The 26,449-nt window shown below is 50.4% G+C and overlaps 1 protein-coding gene across 1 annotated transcript; it reads left to right on the forward strand.

The window, feature by feature from the left end:
* Nucleotides 1-11,103: 11,103 nt before the first annotated feature.
* Nucleotides 11,104-25,919, forward strand: CACNG8 (calcium voltage-gated channel auxiliary subunit gamma 8). The gene is made up of 5 exons (XM_057533557.1): nt 11,104-11,155; nt 12,997-13,460; nt 22,423-22,506; nt 23,546-23,686; nt 25,162-25,919. The coding sequence occupies exons 1-5, from the start codon at nt 11,106-11,108 to the stop codon at nt 25,917-25,919; spliced, it is 1,497 nt and encodes a 498-aa protein (XP_057389540.1). The 5' UTR covers nt 11,104-11,105.
* The last annotated feature ends 530 nt before the right edge of the window (nt 25,920-26,449 follow it).

Here is a 26,449-nt window from a genome sequence, read left to right on the forward strand (position 1 = left end):
GTGAGATTTTAGTTCCCTGACCAAGGATCGAACCCGCCTCCCCTTCATTGGAAGGCAGATCCTTTACCGCTGGACCAGCAGGGAAGTCCCAGATAAGCTTATTCTTGACCTATATTAAAAAGGAAACACAGTGCTAGCCCTTGGGTTCTTCACCTCTTCTAGATTTAGTCTCTTGGGGGCAATCAGAACAACTTCTGCAACCACTACGGTAATGGCCACAGACACATTGATCAAGCTGTTGTTAGGTGTCAGACACTGTGCTGAGCCCTTTTCATTTACCAGCTCATTGGGTTCTCCCAAACATCCTCTGAGCTAGGCATTCCAAAGAGCCCCATTTTGTAGATGAGGAAACTGAGACTTTGGGAGGTAAGGTCACCCAGCTTGAAAGATGCAAAGAATTCACACCCATTCCTTTCTAATCCCAGAGTCTCCTCTCTCAGCTGCTATATCTGACTTCGAATTTGATGCAAACTCATTCTGTGACCTTGAGCAAGTCTTTTAATCTCTGGAGCTTCAGTTTCTTTTTCTGTAAAAAAGGAGGGGGATGGGCTAGCAGGACTCCAAATCCCTCTGGAACAGGAAGAGTGGTGGGGATAGGTTAGCAGGAGAGAACTAAGAGTCAGCAGGATCAGATTCCCTGAGGGAAATACTCTGAGTCATTTTCAATGATTTCAGGAATTTCTGGAGGTCATGCCCGAGAACTGGGATGGCAAATGTGTTTCAGGTTCTTTGTCAAGAGTAACTGATTCCTAGTGGCTTCTTGGAGCACAGTGTTGAGAAGGATTTGAACATCTGCTCAGTGGGAAAGGATGTCCCCATCGACTAGTGCTGTCTGCCATTCTGATCGTTTGGTGCTGTCTGTCTTGCGTGCAGGATGAGCAGTTGTGCAAGTGCTGAGGTATTTGCTGATTTTGCCTGGAACTTAACAACTTAAAATCCTAAAGTCTATGTTCTTTAAAAAAAAAAAATTAAGTTAGTGTTTTTGGTGGTGGTTTACATTTTGAAAATACAATGGGATTCCATAGTTAAAGATTTATCTTTTTTTTTTTGAAGGAATGCTGTGAAAAGTCTGTCCTACTTCTGACCTCCTGACATCCAGAAATACCCTTCGCCCTAAGGTATTATTATCTTTTAATGTATAATTTCAAGAATACTATATGCATATCTAAGCATATATGTATGTGTTTACATCCACACACAGGTGAATCTGTAGCACATACATGTTTATTTGACACAGCATTTATCATAGTATGCACATAGTTCTGTACGCTCCAATTTCACATGTGTTATGGAGATCATTTAGCATCAGTTATATAACTCTACCTTATGTTTTGTTTTTTTTAATTAATTTATTTATTTTTGGCTGCGTTGGGTCTTCATTGCTGCAGGCGGGCTTTCTCTAGTTAGGGCGAGGGGGGGCTACTCTTTGTTGCGGTGCGTGGGCTTCTCATTGCAGTGGCTTCTCTTGTTGCTGAGCACGGGCTCCAGGGCTTCAGTAGTTGTGGCGTATGGGCTCAGTAGTTGTGGCTCACGGGCTCTAGAGCGCAGGCTCAGTAGTTGTGGCGCACAGGCTTAGTTGCTCCACGGCGTGTGGGATCTTCCGGGACCAGGGCTCAAACCCGAGTCCCCTGCATTGGCAGGCGGATTCTTAACCACTGCACCACCAGAGAAACCCCTACCTTATGTTTTTTAAAGCTACTTAATAATAATAGTTTGCATAAATTAATTGCATAATGTACTGTTTTCTATGTGCCAGGCACTTTGCATTCAAGTCTTGAGCACTTTACATTGAATAACCCAAGGAGGTCAGTGCTTTTATTATATTATCATCCCCATTATACAAATGAGATCCTGAGGCCCAGAGAGGTTAATTAACTTTCTCCTGGTCATACAGCTAGGAAGTGGTCAAGCTAAGATTTGAATCCTGGGAATCTCCTGAGCCTACCAATGCTTAACCCTAAGCGTATGCCTCCGTGTATGTTGAAGCCACACAATCTCATCTTTTTATCTATCATCATGTTTACACAGTGTTTTGTACTCATTTCATTTACAGAATAGTACTGTGCATCAGTGGTTCTCAAAGTGTGGCCACCACAAGGTCAAAACCATTTTTATAATAATACTTAGATATTATTTACCTTTTTCACTCTTAGTCTCTCATGAGTACATAGAGTCCAGAGGCTTTTGGAGGCTTCACAATGGGTGATAACACCATAGATTGAATGCAGAAGCAGATATGAGAACCTAACTTTCTTCTATTAGGCCAAACATTGAATAGATTTTCTTCTTTCTCCCCACCCCCCCACCCCGGCGCTGCAAGGCTTGCGGGGTCTTAGTTCCCTAACAGGGATCGAACCTGGGCCCTCGGCAGTGAAAGCACGGAGTCCTAACCACTGGACCGCCAGGGAATTCCCTGAATAGATTTTCAAAAACATAAAGCATACACCTGAAACTAACACAACAATGTTAATCAACTATACTCCAATATAACATATTAAAAAGTTAAAAAAATAAACCGATACCACTATATTTTTTGGGGAAATAGTTATTTTTCACTAAAAGAAGTTTGTTTATGCAAACATGCAATGAATTTATTATTTTACTTAAGTAATACATATTTTAAAATCTTCTCAGCTTCAATTTTGAATATGTTAAATATTGACAGACACAACACACATAAACAAAAGCTCTTTGGGGTCTGCTACAATTTTTAAGTGTAAAGAGGGGTCTTGAGGGCAAAAGTTTGAATCACGGCTGCTGCATGCCATGCAGGTAATGTATCAGATGTAGAGATTTGCCTGATTTTTTCAATGGCTGTGTAGTGGTCCCTTGAATGGAGGTAATTTATTTTAACAATAAACTCATTTTTATTATAAATGTAACACAGTCATGATTTTCAAATTTAAACAGCAGAGAAGTGTAGAAGGAAAAAAATAACTTTCTTTTCATTTTTCTCAATCCCAGGTTTGTTCCTCAAAGGGAAAAATTGTTATCAGTTTCTTCTACTAGATGAGTGGTTCCCTGCTCAGGGTGATTTTGCCCCAAGGGGACATCAGGCAATGTCTGGGGACATTTTTGGATGTCGCAACTGGGGAGGGGGTGCTGTTGGCATCTAGTGGGACCAGCGGTGCTGCCTAACACCCTACAATGCGCAGGGCAGCCCCCACCACAAAGAATGATCTGGTCCAAGATGTGACTCATGCTGGGGGTGAGAAAAACCTGCTTTAGATATTACCTATGCATTTATATATTCTCCCTTGCTTTTTTTTTTTTCTTTTTCTTTTTTTCTTTTTGGCCTTTATTAGCACAAATGAGATTTTGCTAAATCCATTTATAAGAAGTAACTCTTGTAAAAGATAGTATGAATAAAGGGAAAATGTGCATCAGTTGCAAGATGTGCATAAAAAAAAAAAAGAAGTAACTCTTGTAGGGGATTAGGGATCCCTTTGTGAATCAGATAAAAGCTATGAACCCCCAGAAAACAATACCCATATTCACAAAATTTTGTACATAATTTTAGGGGCTTCACAGGCACCAAAAGAGCCCTGCCAGAATTCCTTGGAAGTGTGGTTTTTGAATCATGGTCCTAGAGCATCCCATCCAGAGGGAGATCACTAACTGCATCCCCACCCCCCCCCCGTCCCATTTTAGACAAGAGGATGAAGGGTCAGAGAGAGAGCAATGATTTGGTTCTGGGTCCTTTAGGGAGGCAAGGCAAAGCAATGATTGGAACTCAGGCCACCTGACTCCCCAGAGCTGGAATATTTCCACTTCACCCTGAATGAGGACGTTTTAGAAACGCTGATCTTCCCTTCCTGGTACAGCGGGAAAACATGCCACCAGCACTCTGTTCCTCTTGAGAAAACACAAAGGCCCCAGCTGTTGTTGATGAGAAACACTCAAGCACCTGGGAAAAAGCACATTCAGGATATGAGGCGGGGAGAGTGGTTGGGCAGGGACTGCTAGGGGGTAAGGACCCTGCAATATGTATCCACTCATTCCCTGAGTCATTCATTCATTCCTTCATCCATCCATCCATCCATTCATTCAGCACCTGTAAACCGAAGCTTCCTGTCTACCAGGGCTGGGCTCTGGGGGACACCAAAGTGAATCAGACACATGCCTGTCCTGAACAGCTCCTACTCTCCTGGGGGAGTCCGACCGATGTGCTGATTGCAGTACAGGGTGACTGTGCTCTAATGGGAGCCCTATAGGGCATGGTGGCAGCACAGCTGTAATCCTTGGTGCAGCCTTGGGGGGTCAGGGAAGACTTCCTGGAGGAAGAAGCATGTAAGCTGACTGTTCAAGAGCAGGTAGAGTGTTTGTCTTAACCACTGCGCCACCAGGGAAGCCTCACCACCCTTAGGTCTTGACCACGTGGGTCTCTACAATGGAGCAATTTGCTCCTTCAGGATAGCAGGAGAATCTCTTGCTTTGAGTCTCTCTGACTTCTTGACCCTCTTTTTAAAAATTGAAGTATAGGACTTCCCTGGTGGAGCAGTGGTGAAGAATCCGCCTGCCAATGCAGGGGACACGGGTTCGAGCCCTGGTCCGGGAAGATCCCACATGCTGCGGAGCCACTAAGCCCGTGCGCCACAACTACTGAGCCCGCGTGCCACAACCACTGAGCCCACGTGCCACAACTACTGAAGCCCGTGCGCCTAGAGCCCGTGCTCCGCAACAAGAGAAGCCACTGCAATGAGAAGCCCGTGCACCCCAACGAAAAGTAGCCCCCGCTCGCCGCAACTAGAGAAAGCCTGCACGCACAGCAACGAAGACCCAACACAGCCAAAAATAAATAAATTATATATATATACACACACACACACATATATGTATTACATATCTATATACAATACATATATTTTTTTTTTTCAGATTCTTTTCTATTATAGGTTATTACAAGACATTGAATTTAGTTCCCTGTGCTACAGTAGGACCTTGTTGTTTATCTATTTCATATATAGTAGTGTGTATCTGTTAATCCCAAACTCCTAATTTATTCCTCCCCCCCATCTTTCCCCTTTGTTAACCATAAGTTTGTTGTCTATGTCTGTGAGTCTGTTTCTGTTTTATGAATAAATTCATTTGTATCATTTTTTTAGGTTCTACATATAAGTGATATCATATGATATTTGTCTTTCTCTGTCTGAATTACTTCACTTGGTACGATAATCTCTAGGTCCATCCATGTTGCTGTAAATGGCGTTATTTTATTCTTTTTTATGGCTGAGTAATATTCCATTGAATATATATACCACATCTTCTTTACCCACTCATCTGTCAATGGACACTTAGGTTGCTTCCATGCCTTGACTGTTGTAAATAGTGCTGCTATGAACATTGGGGTGGATGTATCTTTTTTTTTTTTTTAATTTTATTTATTTATTTATTTATTTATTTTTGGCTGTGCTGGGTCTTCGGTTCGTGCGAGGGCTTTCACTAGTTGCGGCAAGTGGGGGCCACTCTTCATCGCGGTGCGGGGACCGCTCTTCATCGCGGTGCGCGGGCCTTTCACTATCGCGGCCCCTCCCGTTGCGGGGCACAGGCTCCAGACGCGCAGGCTCAGCAGCTGTGGCTCACGGGCCCAGCTGCTCCGTGGCATGTGGGATCTTCCCAGACCAGGGCTCGAACCCGTGTCTCCTGCATTAGCAGGCAGATTCTCAACCACTGCGCCACCAGGGAAGCCCGGATGTATCTTTTTGACTTAGCGTTTTCTCCAGATATATGCCCAGGAGTGGGATTGCTGGATCATATGGTAGCTCTATTTTTAGTTTTTTAAGGAACCTCCATATTGTTCTCCATAATGGTTGTACCAGTTTACATTCCCACTAACAGTGTAGGAGGGTTCCCTTTTCTCCACATCCTCTCCAGCATTTATTATTTGTAGACTTTCCATTCTGACTGGTGTGAGGTGATTCTTGAGCCTTTTAAAAGAGATCACCTGATTAGGTTAGGCCCACCCAGGATAATCTTCCTTTTGACTAACTTCAAGTCAGCTTATTAGGGACCTTAATTACACAAGCAAAATTCCTTCACCTTGCATATAATGTAACCTAATCATGGAGGTGGTACCCCACCCATCCTATTCTCAAGTCTTGCCCACATTCAAGGGGAGGGGATTGCACAAGGGGGTGGGAATATTGGGGGTCATTTTGGAGTTCTGCCTACCACATGGGGTCAGGGGAAGTGAGGGTGGAGGACCTTCTCAAGGATAGGGGCTTAGCAGACTTGTCTCTGAGCCTACAGCCTCTAGGTCTCCAGGTTAACCCCATGGGAGACCTCAGCTAATGTGAGATGAATTCATGAGCAAATTTAGAAATGAGAGCTGAAAGCGTCCATAACCTGCATCTTCTGGGACACCCCTTCTGAAGAGTCCGCCAATGAGCTGAAGAGTTGTTCAGTGGGTCTAATATTTCTGCCTTGCAGAATGAAGTCCAGAGATGCTACCTCATTTCTCAAAAGGATAAATATGTGATCCAGACATTCCACTCCTAGGTATACATCCAACAGATGTGAAAACATACCTTCCCACAAAAATGTGTACACAGATGTTCACGGCAGCATTACTCATAGTAGCCAAATCTGGAAATAACCCAAATATCCAATAGTTAAATGTGGTCTATCCATACAATGGAATATTATCCTGCAATAATAGGAAATGAAGTATTGATTCATGCTACAACATGAATGAACCTTGAAAACATTATGCTAAGCAAAAGAAGCCCATCACAAACGAACATATATTGTATGATCCCATTTATATGAAATGTCTAGAATTGGCAAACCTATACAGACAGAAAGTAGATTAGTGATCACCTAGCACTGGGTGGGGAGATTGGGGTTGTGGGGAGATTGGGGGTGACTGGCTGAGGGGTGTGTGATATCTCCTTGGGCTAATGAGAATGTTCTAAAATGGATCTAAGGTGGATGCCTGCGCTATTTTATGATTATAGTTAAAAGCCATTGAATTATACACTTTAAGTGAGTGAATTGCATGGTATGTGGGTTCTATCTCAACAAAGCTGCTTAAAAAGGGAGAGAAAAGATATGCCCTCTGAAAGAAGAAATCATGACATAAGTCTATTAGTTAATGCCACAAAATTAACCAATAGAAGAATTAAAAATACTTATAGGGAGGAAAAATGAGGTCTCCATGAGTTAAATCCTTATCTGTCAGAGAGAAGGATCTACAATGTATATTGCTGACACATCTAGAAGATAATTATTATTTAGGGATGCAAAGGCAAGTAAGAGAAGAAACAGCTGAAAATGTTAAAAGACTTCCAGTATGGAGCAGGATTTGAGGTGGAACAGACTGAATTCTTTTCATTATAATCCCTTGCTACTGGCATCTAGTGAGCAGGGTCCCTGGATGCTGGTGGACATCCTACGATGCAGAGGACAGCGCCCTCCCCACGCCCCGCCCTGCGAATTATCCAGCCCAAATGTCAATAGTTCCGAGATTTAGAAACCTCAGCTTATTGGATCAGCTTCATGCTGTTTTCACCCTTTCAAAGTATTTGTTTTTGTGTTTGTTTATTTATAGTTCCCCCATTTAGGATATAAACACCCCACCCTCCCCCCACCAAAGAACAGAGAAGCAGTGAAAATAGCACAGGTTCTGGAATCTGAAGACTTGACTCTGATTTCCATTGTTACCGCTTCCTATCTGCAGGATGTGCTTACCTCTCTCAGCCTCGCATCTTTAAAATGGGGGTTAATAAGAGAACCTGGAAGACCTAGTCCGTGCAGGCAAATCACTTAGAGTCTGTAACATTCAGCACTCAGTTTATATCAATTACCATTATTGTCCCCGGCTATATCCTTCTCCCTGGCAAAAGAATGGGGCGGCTGAACAAATGTTTCTCAAACGAATGAATTCCAGGCCCCTTCCCTCGAGGCTGGTATTTCTCTGCTTCTAAACCAAGGGTGTCACAATGCTTCTCTAAACTCCTTTCCCCTGAAGAACTTCCAGTGGAAATCTGAGATGCTCCTTCAGGGGAGGTGATTGAATGTGTGGGGAACTCAGGTTTTTTCTGTCTTCTGTCAGCCCCCAAAAGGGAGGAGCTGACACAGGAATGGTGAAGTGGCTCTGAAGTTCACCTATTGCTGACTGTTCCTGGCAACGCCCCACAAAGAGGCTGCTTCATCTCCAGTGCTGACTTTGTATTTCCCGGGTGATCGTGGGCAAATCGCTGCGCATCTCCAAGCCTCAGTTTGTTCACCTATAATATGGGAATATCAGTGCCCACATTACAAGGATTCTGCAAGAATTCCGTGAGACAGTATGCAAACTCCCTAGCCCAAGTCTGTGGTTATGGCTAGCTTAATTTTTGATCACATTCCTGTGAAGACACAGTCTTGAAATAACTGTTTGTCTAGAGCAGCATGCAAAGACCTTTTCTCACCAATGTTCCCGTTTAATTGCAGGCAGTTTTTGCACCCATTATAACTGAGTCTAGAAGAGAGGAAATGTTTTGCCCAAGGTCACACAGTGGCTACAAGGCATCTCTGAGATTTGAACCCAAGACCAAACTTTCTGACTCTCATCTGAGATTTTCTCCCTGGAGTTGTCTCACCTTCCACCCACTGGCTAGTTCTAGAACTTGCAAATCCAGTCTTCTCAAAACTGTTGCATAGCCCTCCGACCCAACCCCAGACAGACTTCTTTAAAACTTATTTCCACTCAAGCTTTGCACATCCTACTTTTCTCCTCACTCCCATCCCCATCTTGGGGGAATCTAACTCTTTGAGCTAGTGGTGAGTAGCGGGTAAGAAGAAAAAAAAATTCTTGGTGAAACTCAAAAGGCTTTCTATCCTTGTAAATTTAATATACTTTTATTTTCAGTGACTCTTTGCCCTTGCCACTTGGTGGTGGGGGGGGAATGGTGGGAAGACTCGGGGAGGTGGAGCTTTCCCTTGGATTTTGGGAAAGGGGAGAGAGCTCCTGGGGTCCTTTTTAAAAGGCCCTCCCCTCATTTCCGGCCGCTGCTGCCAGCCTTGGCTGGGCGCCTGGATCCTGTTGCTATGACGACAGGAAGAGGCGGTGGCGGCGGCAAGCGATGCTGTGGAGAGATGGAGGCTAGTGGGGGTGGGGGGGTGGCTTTGAAATGGGGATGGGGGTAGGGAGCAGGGGCTGGGGATGCGGGTGGGGGAGGAGGCAGGGGTATCCTTTATCTCCAGCCTCCTTCATTCATCTGAGACTGGCCCCTCTCCTATTTTTCTCCGGCTTCCTTTTGATGCCTCCCCAGTTTCTACCTCTGTCTCGTTCCCTGGGTCTCCCTCTCTCCCAGTCTGAGTCTCTCCCCATCTGTGTCTCTCTTTGGGTCCCTCTCTTTCCTTCTGCACCTGCCTTTCTGTCTCCAGGCACCTTCTGCCACTCAGACCCCTCTCCCCTAAATTTTTAAAATTTTCTCTCTCTTCTCTCTCTCTCTCTCTCTCTCTCTCTAGCATTCTTCTCTCTGTGAAGACCTTTGCCCCATCCCCAATTTCTCTCCCCACTTTATTTCTTTCCTTCTCTCCCTCTCTCTCTCTCCCATCCTCGCAGTCTCTCTCTGTCTTTCTCTCCCCATCTGTCTCTCCTCCCCCTCTCTGGATGACTCTGTCACTGTCCCTTCTTTCCTGCTGTTACCCAGATCCTGACCCCCCATCCTCTCCCTCGCCCCAGTCTTTCCCCATCCCCCATTTCTTCCCCAGTCTCTGCGTTTCTCTGTTTGCATCTCTGCCTGTGTCCCCTTCTCTCTCTGGATATTTCTCTGTGTGTGTGTGTGTCTCCCTCTCCAACTTCCTTCTGCTACCAGCCGCTGCCTCCCCCAAATTTCTCCCTCCCCCATTTCTGTTTCCCCGACTCTGGGTCTCTCTCTTTCCGCTTCTCCTGGCTCTGTCTCTCTCCCTCCCTCTCTGGGTCTCTCTCTTTTTCCCCGGCTTCTTTCTGTCACCCAGACCCTGCCCCCCATCACTTCCCTCCCCCCCATCCATCTCCTCTCCGCGGCTCCCCCATCCTCAGCGGCTCCCCTCCCCCTCCCTCCCTCCTCCTTCCCTCTCTCGTCCTCCAGCTCCGCACTTTACCCAGCGACACGGGAACCAAATTGTCTCCTCACCTTTTTTTCCCCCCATCCCGACCCCCTCTCCCTCGGGGCCCGAGCTCAGAGCTGCCCCTCAGCCTCCCCTCCCACCTCAACACCCCCATTCCCCGGACGCCTCCTCATCTCCACCCCCCAACCAGGTCGGACGCCTGGGTCCCTCGCTGCTGGGGGAGGGGAGCAGTGAGAATTGGGAGCCACAAGGGTTTTTCTGGGGGGGTTGCCGACAGGGGGGCTCAACGTCCCCTCCCCCGTGCATCGGAGAGTTGACCTATCGTTAACAGAGGTGAGAGAGATCTTTTTATTAATCGGAGGTGGGTGGATGTAAAATGAAGGCTCCGTGACCCCCCTAATTCTGGAGGAAGGAGCTGGTCCCCTTCAGAGGGAGAGGGGATGATGACCCCTCTCACATCCCGGAGCTTTCGAATTGGGGGGGTCCCCTGCTCCCTCCTTTGCTGCCGCTGACAGATGGACTAAAGGAAGAACCCCTAAAACCAAGCAGAGTGCCCCCCAAATCGACAAAATGAAAAGATCTTCGAATCTTTATATGATGGAGAATTTCCATCATTCGCCTCCTCTCTCCATCCCCTCCTTATCCCGGGTCCTAGGGGGCCCAGCAGGGGAAGGGGTACATCCTTTGGTCACAGGCTCACCCTCCCACCCCCCTTGGAGGCAGAAATCTGCTAGGACAGTGGAGGTGGTGGTGGTGGTGGTGCTGGTGGTGAGGGGGCACAGACGCGGGGAGAAGAGGCTGAGAGATGGAGAGGAGAGGAAACTCAGCGTCTTTCTGGAGAGGAAAGACAGGAAGGGGCCAGAAGTGAGGACAGGGAGGCTGGGGATGTCAGCGTCCAGGGCACTGTTGAATGGGGCCAGGGCAGGGGCCGTGCGTGGGCAGGCAGGAGTGGAGGTGAGGAGAGAACACACGTGCGGGGCACTAGGCCCAGTTGCCATGGAGACACCCCCCCCATAGACAACCTTTCCAACACCCCTCCTTGGAGCAGACCCAGTGAGGGCCAGCTGATGGGGGCGGAAGAGGCCAAGGTCACCCTGGTACTGGGACCCAGAATCAGGTTGGTTGGTTTGTTTGTTTTTTTCCTCCTCTAAGGCTTCCAGGCTCTTAACTAGAATAGGGGGTTTGGGGGAAGGAGTCTAGGATAGATAGAGTGAGCGGTGGAAGCTGGTAAGGGATGCATGCCTGGAAGGAGGGTTGGGGTAAGGTGGAAAAGGCAGGGCAGGGGGCGTGGTGATGGGGTGCTGTGGGAGAGGAAAATGAATGGACCCTTGGTGGGTGCAGAGTGGGAAATTATTCCCAATTGAAAGAGAGTTGTGGTCTTGTGGATCAAATTTTTCGAAGGGGCACTGTCTACGGAAGGGATCTTTTGAAATTCGGAAGAAAACTGAGTGTATGGTGTATGTTCCTGCACAGGTGAAATAGAAGGGGGAGTTCTGGGGGTGTTCCCAGGAAGGGAAGTCTGAGGGAGACATGAAGGGGATTCTCCTGAGCAGAAGCCATGCTGGGAGCTAGAGTAGGTGCAGGAGGGTGGCAAGAGTGAAGGGGATTCTTTGTGATGTAAGAGAAGTCAGGGTGGGGGGGGGAGGTTCTTATAAGTTCAAGAGACAGTGGGAGGTCGAAGTGAGCTGGGGAGATCTGGAGTTGGGGGGTTCATCCCCATAACAAGGGCTACAGAGAGGCGATTTGGAGGTCGTGGGAGATGGTGGAAGGGCAGAGGAATGGGGTGGGGGGATGCTGGGTAGAGTGGGGGGATTTCCTTCCGCAGCAGTGAATATACAGGTCAGAGCTTGGGAGATTTCTGAATGGAGAGGAATTTGGGGTCTGGAGAAAGGGATTCCTGTGAGTAGAAAATGCCGTGCAACTCACGGAAGAGATTTTTCTTAATGGAGGAGAAAGTGATGGCTCTGATGAGTTTGTCTGAGTTGTAGAGCTACTGAGGACCAGATTTGGAAGACTCCTATAAGCAAGCGAAAGAGTGGGGTATTTTCCTTGAGTCAAAGACATAGCAGGGGATGGGAGAGTGGTCCAAGGAAGACAAGTGGGGCGGTTAGAGGGAATGTGATGGAGATGGGGGGCATTCTTCTAAACCAGGGTGTCCAACGCTGTTGGATTCTTTAAAAGAATCCCCCGGGGGAAGTTTTAAAAACCTAGATGCTCAGGGCCACACCCCAGACCAATGAAATCGGAATTTCTCAAGTATCAGTATCCTCTGGTGGTTTCAAGGTGCCACCAAGGTTGAGAACCCTGGTCCAGAGACATAGGGTTCTGAGTGGGGTAGGGGTTCCCATGCAGAGGAGACCGTGGAGGTGGGGTGGTAGTGATGACACCTGTGTGGTTTTCTGAGCTGTGCAAACTGTGGGGGTGAGTTTGGAAGATCTGGGTTTTGTTGTGTTTGTTGTTTTTGGTTTTGTTTTTTTCAGCTGAGGAGAGATTGAGAGATTTATTTTTCCTAAGTAGAGGCCATAGTAGGTGAAGAGGTGGGCCTTGCAGGGGAAGGTAGGGAGTGGGTAGAACTTTATGAGAACATTTTATAAGAAATGAGGAACAGGACAGGGGTTCCTGGGGAGGAAGAGGCACTGGCGGCTGGAGTGAGGGACGCTTTCCCTGTGGGGAGGACGGTGAGACCAGGGGGGCAGAGCTGGAGGGGCCTGGAGGCGTGTCCTACGACACTCTCAGGGATGCCTGGGGTATGTCTCAGGGTGGGATTAGTGGGAAGAATTTCTTGGACACAGGGAGATTGTTTTTCAGAGAAGTGGCAGTGGCAAGCAGAGTGGAAGGAGTTTCTTCAACCGAGGAAAGAGTAGGGTTTCTTTGGGGGGCTGGGGTGCAGGTAAAGGGGTATCCAGGGAAGTGAGCCTTCCTGTCTAATCCTTTATCTCGCTCCCTGCCCTCCACCAGCTGGCGACCATGGCTGCCTTCTGACCCCGTACCCGGCCGCAGCCTCTTCTTCGCCGCCCCCTCCCCAGCCCCTGGCCCCGGGCCCCCCACTTCTGCCTGCGCTGTGACCCCCCCAGCCGCCGGCACGGCCCCGCCCCCGCTGCCCCGGTGGTGGCCCACGGCCCCCCGGCTGCCCGTGGTCAAACTGGAGTCGCTGAAGCGCTGGAACGAAGAGAGGGGCCTCTGGTGCGAGAAGGGGGTGCAGGTGTTGCTGACCACGGTGGGCGCCTTCGCAGCCTTCGGCCTCATGACCATCGCCATCAGCACGGACTACTGGCTCTACACGCGCGCCTTCATCTGCAACACCACCAACCTCACGGCCGGCGACGACGGGCCCCACCACCGCGGGGGCAGCGGCTCCTCGGAGAAGAAGGACCCCGGCGGACTCACCCACTCGGGCCTCTGGAGGATCTGCTGCCTGGAAGGTAGGGTGGAGGGGGCCCCGGCCTTGCGCGCCTCCACTTGCGGCCCTGCCCCTCGTCCCCTCCGCGGCCTGGGAAATCTCCCGGTTTCCTGCGGTCCCCACGGCGGGTCTCCCGTCTCCTCCTAATGCTTCTTGCCACTCCTGCCCACACACCCACCCCCCGCCACTCCCCTCCCGTCTTTTCCACTCTTCTCTGTGTCCTGACCCTCTTCTGAATCCCGCCCCCCTCGCCTCGACCCTCCCCATTCACGCCTCTCCGTCACTCGGCACGTCCTGCGCCCCCTCCGCTCGCGACCCCCCTAGTCTTATCATTCGTGGGGAAAGCCCCCTCCCTCCCTCCCTCTCAGCCCTGTGGGTGCCTGGCCTCCCTGCGCGAGGGGCTCTCTCTGCCTCGATTCCAGCACTGGCTCCCTCTGCTTTTCCTCCCCGCTTCCCTCTCACCTTGAGCTCGACCCCGCGCCTCCTTGCCCTTTGCAGCTCCTCTCCCCCACGTCCTACCTCTGCGCTCTGAGCGCCCCTACCTCCGATGGCCCCAGTCACAGCGTCTTCCCCATCTCCTCCGTCCCTGTGGCCTCACTTTGGCTGTTTCTCTCCTAGAACATCGTGCCCTAACTGCCCATAACTCATGGCCCTGTCCTCTTCTCTCTGTGGCTTGTCCTCCGGTAGGTCTTGTCCTGCTTGCCTCTCCCATCAGTCCTCCCAGCCTCCCCCACTAGTCCTGGTCCTCCGCAGTCTTTAGATGGCTCTGCCTCATCTTCCCTCCCTTCATCCTCCCTTTGACCTCCTCCTTCCAGACCCTGTTTCTTGACGCTGAGGCCACCGCCTCTTCTAATCTCCATCTTTGTTCTTTGCTCGGTCCTACTCTCCTTCTTGCAGGCTCCCTCCCAGCTAGCTCCCTCGGCCTCCCATCTCCCCACGCCAGGCCTCTTCCTCTCAGCAGCTCCTCTGTTCTGCTCTCAGCTTTGCCATTTCTTTCCACGTAGCATGGAAGTGATGGGCTGGGAAGCAGGACACCTGGGCTCCAGTCCTCCTGTGCATCTAGCCCCCTGTGTGATCGCTATCTTGTCACCTCCCCAAGCCTCAGGGCCCTGGTCTGCAACGTGAAGGAGTGGGACCAGCCAATCCCCAATTTCCCCCTCCAGGGCCAAAAAGATCAAAATCCCTTCACTTCTCTTTTTATCCCTCTCTTTTCCACATCTTTTCCTCCTCCGTTTTGCTGGGCACTCTTTTTTTTTTTTTTTTTAATTTTTGGCTGCATTGGGTCTTTATTGCTGCGTGCGGGCCTTCTCTAGTTGCGGCGAGCGAGGGCTACTCTTGGTTGCGGTGCATGGGCTTCTCATTGTGGTGGCTTCTCTTGTTGCGGAGTGCGGGCTTCAGTAGTTGTGGCACGAGGGCTCAGTAATTGTGGCTCACGGGCTCTAGAGCGCAGGCTCAATAGCTCTGGCGAAGGGGCTTAGTTGCTCCGCGGAATGTGGGAATCCTCCCGGACCAGGGCTCAAACCCGCATCCCCTGCATTGGCAGGCGGACCCTTAACCGCTGCGCCACCAGGGAAGTCCCTTGCTGGGCACTCTTGATGAGCAAGGAATGTTATTATCTCGTTTAATCCTATGGGGGTGGGCAGGGCACCACCCTCCTGTTGTGGATGAGGAAACTGAGGCTCAGAGACGTTAAGCCACTTGCCCAAGGTCACCCAGCTGTGACTGGGGAAGAGCCAAGAGACCTCAGGTCTGATGGATGGGATTTGCAGATATGCTTTGTCTGATGTGCAGAGTGTTTAAAACTGAAACCAAAATCTGAATCGGTTGCCAACATTTAAAAATAGGGAGATTGCACATTGAAAATCCGATTTCCAGCTTCTTTTGAACTAGTGGAAGATCTGACAACATGGGGCCGGTATCCTGCAGTGGCCACGGTTGGCTGGATCCGAGTAGCAGCTGCTTCCTCAGATCAGGCATGAGGGTCTCCCTTTCTCCAGTCACCTCTGGTCCCTATTGCCTCACACCCATCCAATTTTCTCATTATGTTATAATTTGACACCCAGTTTCTCATTATACACTGCTGGACAGTGTACAACAAATAGTAATCATTCCATGTATTCATCCCCTCCTCAACAACCACTATTTATTGAGTTTATACTATGTGCCAGGCACTGTTCTTGATTCTGGAGCTATAGCAGTGGAAGGAGAAAAAAACCAACAACAAAGAAACCTGTTTTTTTTTTTTTAACTTTTTACTTTATATTGGAGTATAGCCAATTAACAACGTTGTGATAGTTTCAGGTGCACAGCAAAGGGACTCAGCCATACATATACATGTATCCATTCTCCCCCAAACTCCCCTCCCATCCAGGCTGCCACACAACATTGAGCAGAGTTCCCTGTGCTATACAGTAGGTCCTTGTTGGTTACCCATTTTAAGTATAGCAGTGTGTACATGAAAGATCCCTGTTTTTATATGTCTTATATTCTAGAAGGAGAGACAGATAATAAGGGAGATAAGTAAGTACAACATCTAGGGTGTTAGAGCTGAGTGCTAAGGAGGAAAATGAGCAAGGGAGGGGATGGGAAGTGTTAGCGGCAAGGGTGTGAAACCAGAGAAATTGGCGATAAAGGAGACTGAGCAGGTGACGTCTGAGGGGTGGGCTAAGTGAACCCAGAGATGGAGCCATGTGGCTTCTGGAGGGAAATGCTTCCGGCTGTAGAAACATCGCTCAGGCTCTGCAGTGGGAATGTGCCTTGTGTTTGACCATCATGGGAGGCCCGCGTGGCCCAGGCAGAGCTGGTGAGCAGGAACGTGGTAGGAGGTGCAGTCAAGGCGATAACACGGACTTCCAGGTCCTGGAATGTAATTTGCTTTCCACATCGGAGGTTCGTGAGTGGAGGAGTGACAGGAGCTGGCTTAAAGGCTAAGGGCATTGCTCTTGCTGCTGTGTTGAGTATTTAGGAGGAGAGGAAGAGGGAGAATGGGAGGTGGCTTATCTGGGGTGGGAGCCGTAGAGTTTGGGTTTGAACTGCGAGTATATTCTGCCACTACAGCGGGCAGGAATTGCTCATGGGGCAGTTGTAGGATATGAGAGGGAAGTGTCGGGGTGTCTCGAAAGCAGGGTTTCCCAACCTCAGCGCTGCTGACATTTGGGGATGGATAATTCCGTGTTGCGGCAGTGGGGCTGGGGGTGGGGGGTGCGTCCTGCGTGTTGTAGGATGTGTATCAGCATCCCTGGGCTCTACCTTTTAAACACCAGCAGCATCCACCAGTGTGGACACCAAAATTGTCAACTGTCTCCAGGCTAGGAATAAAATCGCCCCTAATTGAGAGTCGCTGCTCCAAGTCTGTGGCCTGAGCACCGGAGCACGTGGTGGGGTAGGGGTGGGGGAGATTCATCTGCTGGAACAGCTGGTATTTTATCGTATTTGTTTTATTTTCTCTTACCCAATTTATTATAAGGAGGGCTATCACGAGCTCAGTTTTGGACATGTTAAATTGAGGTGCCTTTACCAAAAAAAAATTACAAAAATAAATTGAGGGTGCCTATTCGAGATACTGTGTAGGACAGGAGTCAGTATAGGAAAGGACCCACAAAGTGCCATGCAGGCAATTTCTTAGGCTTTGTGGGGCGTGCGATCTCTGTTGCTGCTACTCCTTAAAACAGCCAGAGATGATGCGTGAGTGGATGAGCGTGGCTGGGTTCCAATTAAACTTCCTTTACAGGCACTGACATTTGAATTTTACATCATTTTCACGTACCACGAGATAGTCTTCTCTGACAGTTTTTCAATCATTAAAAAAAAAAAAAAAAAAAGTAAAACCCATTCTTCGCTGGATTTGGCAGGCTGGGTTCAGCCCGTGGGTCATAGTTTGCTGACCCCCTGATCTAGGATGTTAGTGATATGATATATGAGGTCAGAGTTCAGGGGAGAGTCTGGGCTGGTGGGCGGGTCATGGCATGTGGATGGATGAGCAGAGACAGAAACAAACCAAAAAATTAGTTGAAGGGCTGAAGCCTGAGCTAGTTCAGTATTCAAAGACGATCAGAGAGATGAGGAGAGCCAGCAAAGGGAGCTGAGAAAGGAGTGACCACAGAGGTTTGGGGAAAATGAGGTAAGTGGGTCCTGGGAGCCAAAGGAATTGTGTTAAGCAGGAGGTAAATGAAGGTAGACTTTATTGTTATTATAGGCATCATTCATGTGTCACTGGATGCTCACAGTAACCCTGTGTACCATGTACCACTATTACCCCCATCTCCTAGAAATGAAAGCTTAAGGCTCAGAGAAGGGAAGCACCTTTCCCAAGGTCACACAGCTAATAGGAAGTAGAGTCTGGATCTGAATCCAGGTCTCTTGTTTCCCAGGAGTCAAAGCAATATAACCACTAGCCTCCATCCTATCGGGGATCCAGGGGTGTAGAAACTGGTTCCCCCCCCGGGCCATTGTCCCCTGAGGATGTTCTGTCCCCAGGAATTCTTAGGTCCCATCCTCATCTCCCTCCAAGTCTTTCTGAGAAGTTCAGTAGAAAGTAGTGATTGGGACATAGACTCTAGAACAAGACTGATTGGGTTACCTCCTGTCTGCCATGCACAGAAAGGTGACATTGAGCCATATATTCTACTTCTCTGTGCTTTATTTCCATCATCGGTGAAATGGGGATTATAATAGCCCCTAACTCACAGGACTGTGGAGCAAATTCAATGAGTTATTACATGTAAAGCATTCAAAAGGCCAGCAGGCACAGGGTAAAGGCTAGACTATGTAGTTTATATTCTGTTCTTCTTCTTATTATTATTATGAATTCAGATGACCAACCCCTGAGTTTCCCCTCCTTGATAACCCGGAAGTCCCAGCTTCCCAACCAGCACTGCCCAATAGAAACATCACACAAGCTGTCTATATAACTTAAATGTTTCTAGCCGTGGCATTAAAACAAGTACAAAGGGGAAGGTTCAATGAATCTAATTTAATAAATACAATTTATACAATATAACACATTAATATAAAGGTTAGTAATACATTTTATTTAACCAAGTGTAGCCAAAATATTATTTTAACATGTTAGCAATATAATGATTATTAATGAAATAGTATGCATTTTTCTTCATACCAAATCTGAAATCTGGTGCCTATTTTACACTCACACTCCGTCTCAATTGCCACATTTCAAGTGCCCCAGAACCAGCCCCAGGGCTGGGGGATCCGTATGGGTCTAGCTGTCTTCTTAGGAACTTCAGCCTCCAGAATCTGGACCCACAGCCCAATTTATTCGAGCGGACTATATAAAGCCCCTGTGCTCAGCACTCTGCACGCCTTATTATCTCACTGAATCCTCCCAGTTGCTCCAGGGGGAAGGTATTATTATCACCCGAGTTTGTCAGAGCAGGAAGCTGAAGGCCAGAAAGGGGAAGTGAGTCAGCCACGTGGCCACCCAACATACGAGGGGCAGAGCCCTAGTCCTCACCGCAGCACCCACCCCTACACACCGCCCCCCATCCCGCTTCCCCACTCCCCCCACCGCCGCCTGCCCGGGTCTGTGCTAGGCGGGCCCTGGGGAGACTCAGAGACGCATCACCACCATCCCTGCACCTAAGGAGCTCCCGGCCCAGCCGCTCAGATAACACGCAGAGGCATGCGGCATAACCCCCGTGCATTCTGCGCTTGACTCTGTCATTCGTGTGTCACTGAATGCTCACATACCGCATGTGGTCGCTATCACCATCCTCATCTTCCAGACGAGGAAGCCGAGGCTCAGGGGTGTTCAAATCCCCAAAGCCACACAGCTGGGAAGTGGCAGCCCTGGCATGCGAGTCCCGAGAATGTGACTCCAAAGCCCGTGCTCGTGGCCACCATAACCACTACACTCTACTGCCATAAATATGCTCACCTCTGGGACTTCCCTGGCGGTCCAGTGGTTAGGACTCTGCGCTTCCACTGCAGGGGGGGTTGATCCCTGGTCGGGGAACTAAGACCCCCGCAAGCCGCATGGCGCCAGAAAAAAAAAGAAAAAGAAAAAGAAAAAAAAAAGCTCCCCTTTGAGGCCCAGAGTCTCCTCCCCATGATTCACCATCTATAGAACTGAGCAATTTCTTCAACTCTATGCCTCAGTTTCCTCACCTGTAAAGCAGGGATACTATCACTGCCTAGTATTTCTAAGGGCTGGTCATGCATACTGTGTTAATACCTACCTGTCAAATGCTTGGAGCCGTGCCTGGTGTGTGGTTAGCCCTCAGTAAGTACTAATTATCATTACTGCCAGCATGGCTAGTCTGTGGAGAGTGCATGCCGTGTACTCTCCATGCTCAATCTCACGGAATTATCATTCACGTTTTGAGAGAAGTACTATAATCCCACTCAAGAAAGGAGAGAACTTGACCCCCCCCCACCACACCATACTGGATGTGCTGAAGGGTATACGTCTGCACTCAAAAGGTGTATCTTCATTCATTCATTCAATGGCTTTTTTTTTTAAGTAAAATGCACAGAATGTGAAATGTACCATCTTAACCATTTTTAAAAGCACAGTTCAGTAATGTTAAGTAGATTCACATTGGGTACCCAAGCTCCAAAACTTTTCATCTTTCAAAACTGAAACTCTGTACCCGTTCTTCCCTGCTCCCAGCCCCTGGCACTCATCATTCTACTTGCTGTCTCTGTGAATTTGATGACTCTAGATATCTCACATGAGTGGAATCATACAGTATTTGTATTTTTGTGACTGACTTATTTCACTTTGCATAATGTCTTCAAGGTTCATCCAGGTTGTAGCATGTGTCAGAATTCCCTTACTTTTAAAGGCTGAATAACATTCCATTCTACGTATATGCCACACTTCGTTTATCCGTTCACGCATTGATGGACACTTAGGTTGCTTTTGGCTGTTGTGAATAATGCTGCCACGAAAATGGATGTACAAATATTTCTTAGAGACCTTGCTTTCAATTTTTTTGAGTATATACCCAGAAGTGGACTTGCTGGATCATATAGTAATTTTAATTTTTTGAGGAACCTCCATACTATTTTCCATAGCGACTGCACTATTTTATATTCCCACCAACAGTGCACATGGGTTCCAATTTCTCCACATCCTCACCAACACTCATTTTCTGTTTTATTTTGTTTGTTTGCTTGTTTATAGTAGCCATCCTAATGGGATGGTGTCTCATATCCATGAGAGGGTATTTCACTGTTGTTGTGATTTGCATTTCCCTAATGATTATTGATATGGAGCATCTTTTCATGTGCTTGTTGCCCATTCAATCATTCATACATAAAAATATTTATTAAGCACTTACTATGTGTGAGGCATTGCTCTAGATGTTGAAGAGTGGTGAATAGCCTATAAGCTTACATTCCAGTAGAGGCAAACTGCTGTGTGTTTGAATTCTGCTTCCACCACCCATCAGCTGTGAATTGACGAACCCTTGTTATGCCTCTGCTTCCTCATCTGGACAATGGGTATATGGCGTGGTATCAGCTGAACAGTTAATTGTGTTCCAGGCAAAGTGCTAAATCTCTATACCTGGATTCAACCCTCACAACAACCCAGTGAGGTAGGTCCTAGTAGCCCCTTGTTATAGGAAAAGGGATTGAAGCAAATTGGCCCAAGTAAGGCCAACAAGGGCACAGAATAAGGACATGATGGTTTCAGGCTTCATTATCAAGCAGTGTGACTCCAATTCTCAATGTCTGGTCACTGCATGACACCAATAAAATTATCTATTTCATCTATTTCGTGGATCTCTTGTGAGCTCCGGATGAGTTAATCCACCTAGGAAGCACTTAACAAATGGTAGCTCTTAGTGGAATTATTCACTGCCTTATAGTCCTTCTTTCCAATCTTTTCCTTTACCCCCATTTCTTTCCGTGTCATCTTTTGCCTCGAATCTCCCCTTCTGTCATCCTTATATTCATTCATAATTTAATTCTTTCAACACTCATTTCTTGAGGCCTCCTTTGTGCCAGGCAATGCTAGGGACACATGGAGGAATCAGACCCCATGCCCTCCCCCTGCAGGAACTCCTAGCGTGCTGAGGAAGAAGATCATAAATCAAACCAATGCATGCTAAAAAGGTGGTAGTGCAGGGAGCTGCTACACCCCAGAATGGGTGGGAGGTGTGTGTGTGTGTGAGCGAAAGCTTCCTCAAGCCGGTGTCCCGTGCACTGCTCGCTTGCAAGGGTAAGTTTTTCACCAGTGAAGAATGTGAGAATGTTCTGCAGCATTGGGCAGTGGCCTGGAGGTTGGAAGGAGCCTGGAGAATTGAGGAAACAAAATGTATTTAAATTTATATTTATTTATACATCGGTCTGCAGCTGTGTAAGGATGTGGGTTCTGGGGGGGAGGAAGGGGCTGAGACTGCAGGACCCCTGGAGGCATACTGCACCTCTGCTAGCTCCGACCTCTGCATCTCCTCCCAGAGGACCCCAGGTGCAGTGCGCAGAGAGCCGGGGAATCCCTCTCCCATATGGAGGATTGAAGAGACTACAACCCCAGTGACCCACTGGGGCTTCTCTCTCCTCACAATTGGACTCGAAGACTTCATAGGGCCTCATGGGAAGTGTAGTCCTCCTCGCCCTCTGCCGCTCTTCGTTTTCCCACGCATTTTCAACCGATTTTGAGTCGAAGGGTGACGACATGGCTGAAACCAACGCCTTCTTTCTTACAGAGGTGGAAACAGAGGCCAGAGAGACTGTCCCCGTACAGGTTACAGGGCAAAAGTTCTTGTGGCCTTTTAGTGAGTGTTGGATGATTTCCTTCCTTCCTTCCTTCCTCCCTCCCTTTTCCTTTTTTCTTTTTTTAACTGGTAGGGAAACTGAGGCCCGGGAAGTTGAAAGTTTGTCCCAGGTGCACAGACAGGCTCAGGAGCCAGCACTTCCTGTCTCCCAATCAGAAGGGGTTTGAGGAGGGGAGGGTCTTTTCTCACCCGGGGTTCCCCCACTCTTAAGTGCCCACGACTATCACCTCCATTCCCCTCCAGGGTTGAAAAGAGGCGTCTGCGTGAAGATCAACCATTTCCCGGAGGACACGGACTACGACCATGACAGCGCAGAGTATCTGCTCCGTACGTGGGGGTCGGGGACAGAGTGGGGGGGCTGCCGGGCTTGGGCAAGTGCGAGGGGAGAGGGGGCTGTGCTCCGGCACTTAGAACCACACGCAGAGATGAACCTGTCAGCCAATCCAAGCCCAGATACTGAGATCCTCTGGTCACCGATTGGCTCAGTGGTCTCTCTCCCGCCCCCTCCTCTCACCTTGGGGCGGGCTAAGAAGGGATCCCGGGAGCTGATTGGCCGTCGTGATGGCCTGGGTACTCGAGGCAACTCAGTGCAGTGACTCTCTGGGTTGGGATTGGCCACTGCGCCCTGGGGCCCTGAGGCAATCTGCGGCGCGGACGGCGCGGACGGGCCATTCTAGGAAGCTGGCTCGGGAAGCCTGTGGTGAGATTGGTAGCTACCCCAAGAACGCGGCAAATCCAGAGTTATGATTGGCTGCGGCCTCAACCGGGCTCAGAAATCGCACGATCTGGTTGCCTAGGGTTTGGGAGACGATGGAAAGGACTGTAGAGAGAGGGGGAGAGAGAGAGAGAAGGGAGAAAGTAAGAGAAGAGAAACCCAGAGCTACAGATGAAGCCAGGCAGAAAGGGGGGTGGGTGGGAGGGAGAGAGGTATTTAGAGATTTGATAGAAAGATCTGGAGGAAGGAAAAAATGCGCAGAAGAGAGGAAGGGAAAGAGCGTGCGAGAAGGAAAAAGAGAGGGAGAGGGTCCACAGAGAAATAGAAAAGTTCCGAGGGGAAAAAAAAGAGAGAGGGAGAGTGATTAGAGAAATAAAAGGGAAGAAAAATATGCCAGGAGAGAGAAAAATAGAGGAAGAAAAAGACACAGAAAAAGAGAGGCAATCAGATCGAGAAAGAGAGAAATTTTAAAGAGGAGAGAAAGTGAGACAATAACAGAAAACAACCAGGCAGAGAAGGAGAATTGTAGAACCAGCGAGAGAGAAGCGGAGACGGAGGCAGCAGGAGGCGCGGGGCGCCGGGGGGACAGGCGGCCGTGTCTGACGCCCTGGTTCCCACCCCACCTCTCTCCCCATACTCTCCTTTCTCCAGGAGTCGTCCGGGCCTCCAGTATCTTCCCCATCCTCAGCGCCATCCTGCTGCTGCTCGGGGGCGTGTGCGTGGCGGCCTCCCGGGTCTACAAGTCCAAGAGGAACATCATTCTGGGAGCAGGGATCCTGTTCGTGGCAGCAGGTGAGAGGCAGAGGGAGGGGGCGGCCCACCTGCGAGCGCGCACGTGTGTGTGCGCGCGCGCGCGCCTGCACAGCTACCCTGCCCGGGCGCTCCCTGGGGCCCGGAGCCTTCCTAGGCTCTTCCCAAGCTCCATCGCCACCCGCTGGGCGAGGTAGGTGTCGCCTTACGGTAGTCTTCTGGGCGAGTGAACCCAGCACAGACAGGTGTCTGTCTACCGCGTAATCCGGGATGCCAGGAGTTTAGATTCCAAAGCTCGCGGTCCAGGAGACGGAAGGGGAGGAGCTTGGGGGAGGGGGTGGGGCCTTGAGGCTGAATTGCCGTCTTGAAGACAGAAATGACAGACCTGAGAGGGAGAAAGTGATTTGGATTCAGATGGGGAGGAGCCTGCTCTAGGGGGCGGGGCCTCGTGGGCTCCGGTGTACCCAAAAAGGGTCTGGTCCTGCGAAAGCATCCAGACCAACTCGGTAGTGAGGCAGGGCATTAAGGGGCGAGACGCCCTTTCTACTCGAAGTGAGTAGTATTGGGAAATTCGAGGAGTCAGAGCCTTTCTGAAGGGATGGAATCCAGAGGAGAAGGGGGAGGATTTAGCATGAACAGCAGGGGATGCTTTGGGGATGGATCAAATCTGCAGGGGGTGGGGCTTGGAGGATTTGAAAGACCGGGCTAACTACACCTGGGACGGGGGAGGAGCCTGACCGCGATCCTCAGGGGGCGGGGTTTAGCAAGCTGGAGGCGGGGCTTAGAGTAGCCGGGAGACCTGCTTTAGTAAGAGTAGTATGGGGAAGGCCTAGAATAGATGATAATCATGAAAGAGTTCAGATCAGCCAGAGCCAGAGCCTAGAGAGAGTGGGATTACCTCATTAACTAAACGAGCAGTGTGTGAGGCCTAGGGAACACCAAGATTTATAAAGTTAAGAGTGGAGTTAGACCAATCAGGGTAGGGCCAGGAAACCCCAGCCAGGGTCATCTTATCAAGGGCAGAGTTTAGGCCAGGGAGGGAAGGGCCTGGACCATCTGGGGAGGAGTTTAGACCATCTGGGGCAGGGCTTGGGCCATCCCGGAGGGATCTGGACCATTAAGGGTGATCCTAAACCTTCTGGGGTGGGCCCTGGACCAACTGGGGCGGAGTTTAGACCAACCAGGGTGGGCTTTCGACCAACAGAGTAGGACCTGAATTAGCTGGGGATGGTGGACCATCCGAAGCATGATTTGGGGCCCTTCGGGGCGGGGCCTGGGCCACCTGGGAAGAAATTTAGACCATCTGGGAAGGGGCTTGGACCATCTGAGGGTGGAGCTTAGGCCAACATGGCGCGGGGCCTGGGCTGGCCAGTCTGGACCATCTGGGGCGGGGCCTAGACCATCGGGGGTGGAGCTCAGACCAGAGCGGGACAGGGCCTGGGCCGGCGGGGACGGGCCGTGGGCGGGGGCGGGGCCAGGGGTGGCCTCGAGGCTCCCGTCTGACCGTCCCCGCCCAGGCCTGAGCAACATCATCGGCGTGATCGTGTACATCTCGGCCAACGCGGGCGAGCCGGGCCCGAAGCGGGACGAGGAGAAGAAGAACCATTACTCGTACGGCTGGTCCTTCTACTTCGGCGGGCTGTCGTTCATCCTGGCCGAGGTGATCGGCGTGCTGGCCGTCAACATCTACATCGAGCGCAGCCGCGAGGCGCACTGCCAGTCTCGCTCGGACCTGCTCAAGGCCGGCGGGGGCGCGGGCGGCAGTGGCGGGAGCGGCCCCTCGGCCATCCTCCGTCTGCCCAGTTACCGCTTCCGCTACCGCCGCCGCTCCCGCTCTAGCTCCCGCTCCAGCGAGCCGTCGCCGTCGCGGGACGCGTCTCCCGGCGGCGCCGGGGGCCCGGGCTTCGCCTCCACGGACATCTCCATGTACACGCTCAGCCGCGACCCGTCCAAGGGCAGCGTGGCCGCGGGGCTGGCTAGCGCCGGTGCCGGCGGCGGGGCGTACGGCGGCGCGGCGGGGGGCGCGGGGGGCGGTGGCGGCGGCGGCGGCGGGGCGGGCGCCGAGCGGGACCGCGGGGGGGCGTCCGGCTTCCTCACGCTGCACAACGCCTTCCCCAAGGAGGCGGGCGGCGGCGTCACGGTCACGGTCACCGGGCCGCCCGCCGCGCCTGCGCCCGCCGCGCCCGCGCCCGCCGCGCCAGCCCCCGGGACCCTGGCCAAGGAGGCCGCCGCCTCCAACGGCAACACGCTCAACAGGAAAACCACGCCCGTGTAGGGGCGCGACGGGGGGCGCCGAGGGGGGCGTGTCCGGGGCGCGTGCGCGGGCGCGCGTGCAACGAGGCTGCCGGGGGTCGGGGGCGCCCCCCTCCTTCCCCGTGAGCGCGCTGGAGACTGCTTGGTGCTCCCCCGCGCCCCCTCCCCACCTCTCGGGCGTGGGGGAGCGCCCGCCACCCTCCGAATCAGGGACCCTGAGGGAGGGGGAAGGGAAGGGAGGGGGCCGTTGGGAGGGAGCGTCGTGTTTTATTTATTTATTTTTTGTGGGGGGGAGGGGGGAGGGCTGTGGTGTTTTCTGCAGTTTTGAGATGTTTTCTTTTTAATGTTTTGCTGTGTGCATGTGGGGGCGGGGCACGGGGGAGGGACTCCCAGTCCAGCCCAACTCCTGGAGAGGGACCCATAACACACGACTATATAGTTATACCTGCAGACTATATATATGCTCTATGTAAAGAGACAGAAAGATAAAAGAAGGGATGCAGAAAGGCAAAGTGACAAGGGACAGACGTGGGCATTCGTTCACTTCTTCAT

The sequence above is a fragment of the Balaenoptera acutorostrata genome, chromosome 19 (assembly GCF_949987535.1).
Source record: "Balaenoptera acutorostrata chromosome 19, mBalAcu1.1, whole genome shotgun sequence".
NCBI classification, from domain to species: domain Eukaryota; kingdom Metazoa; phylum Chordata; class Mammalia; order Artiodactyla; family Balaenopteridae; genus Balaenoptera; species Balaenoptera acutorostrata.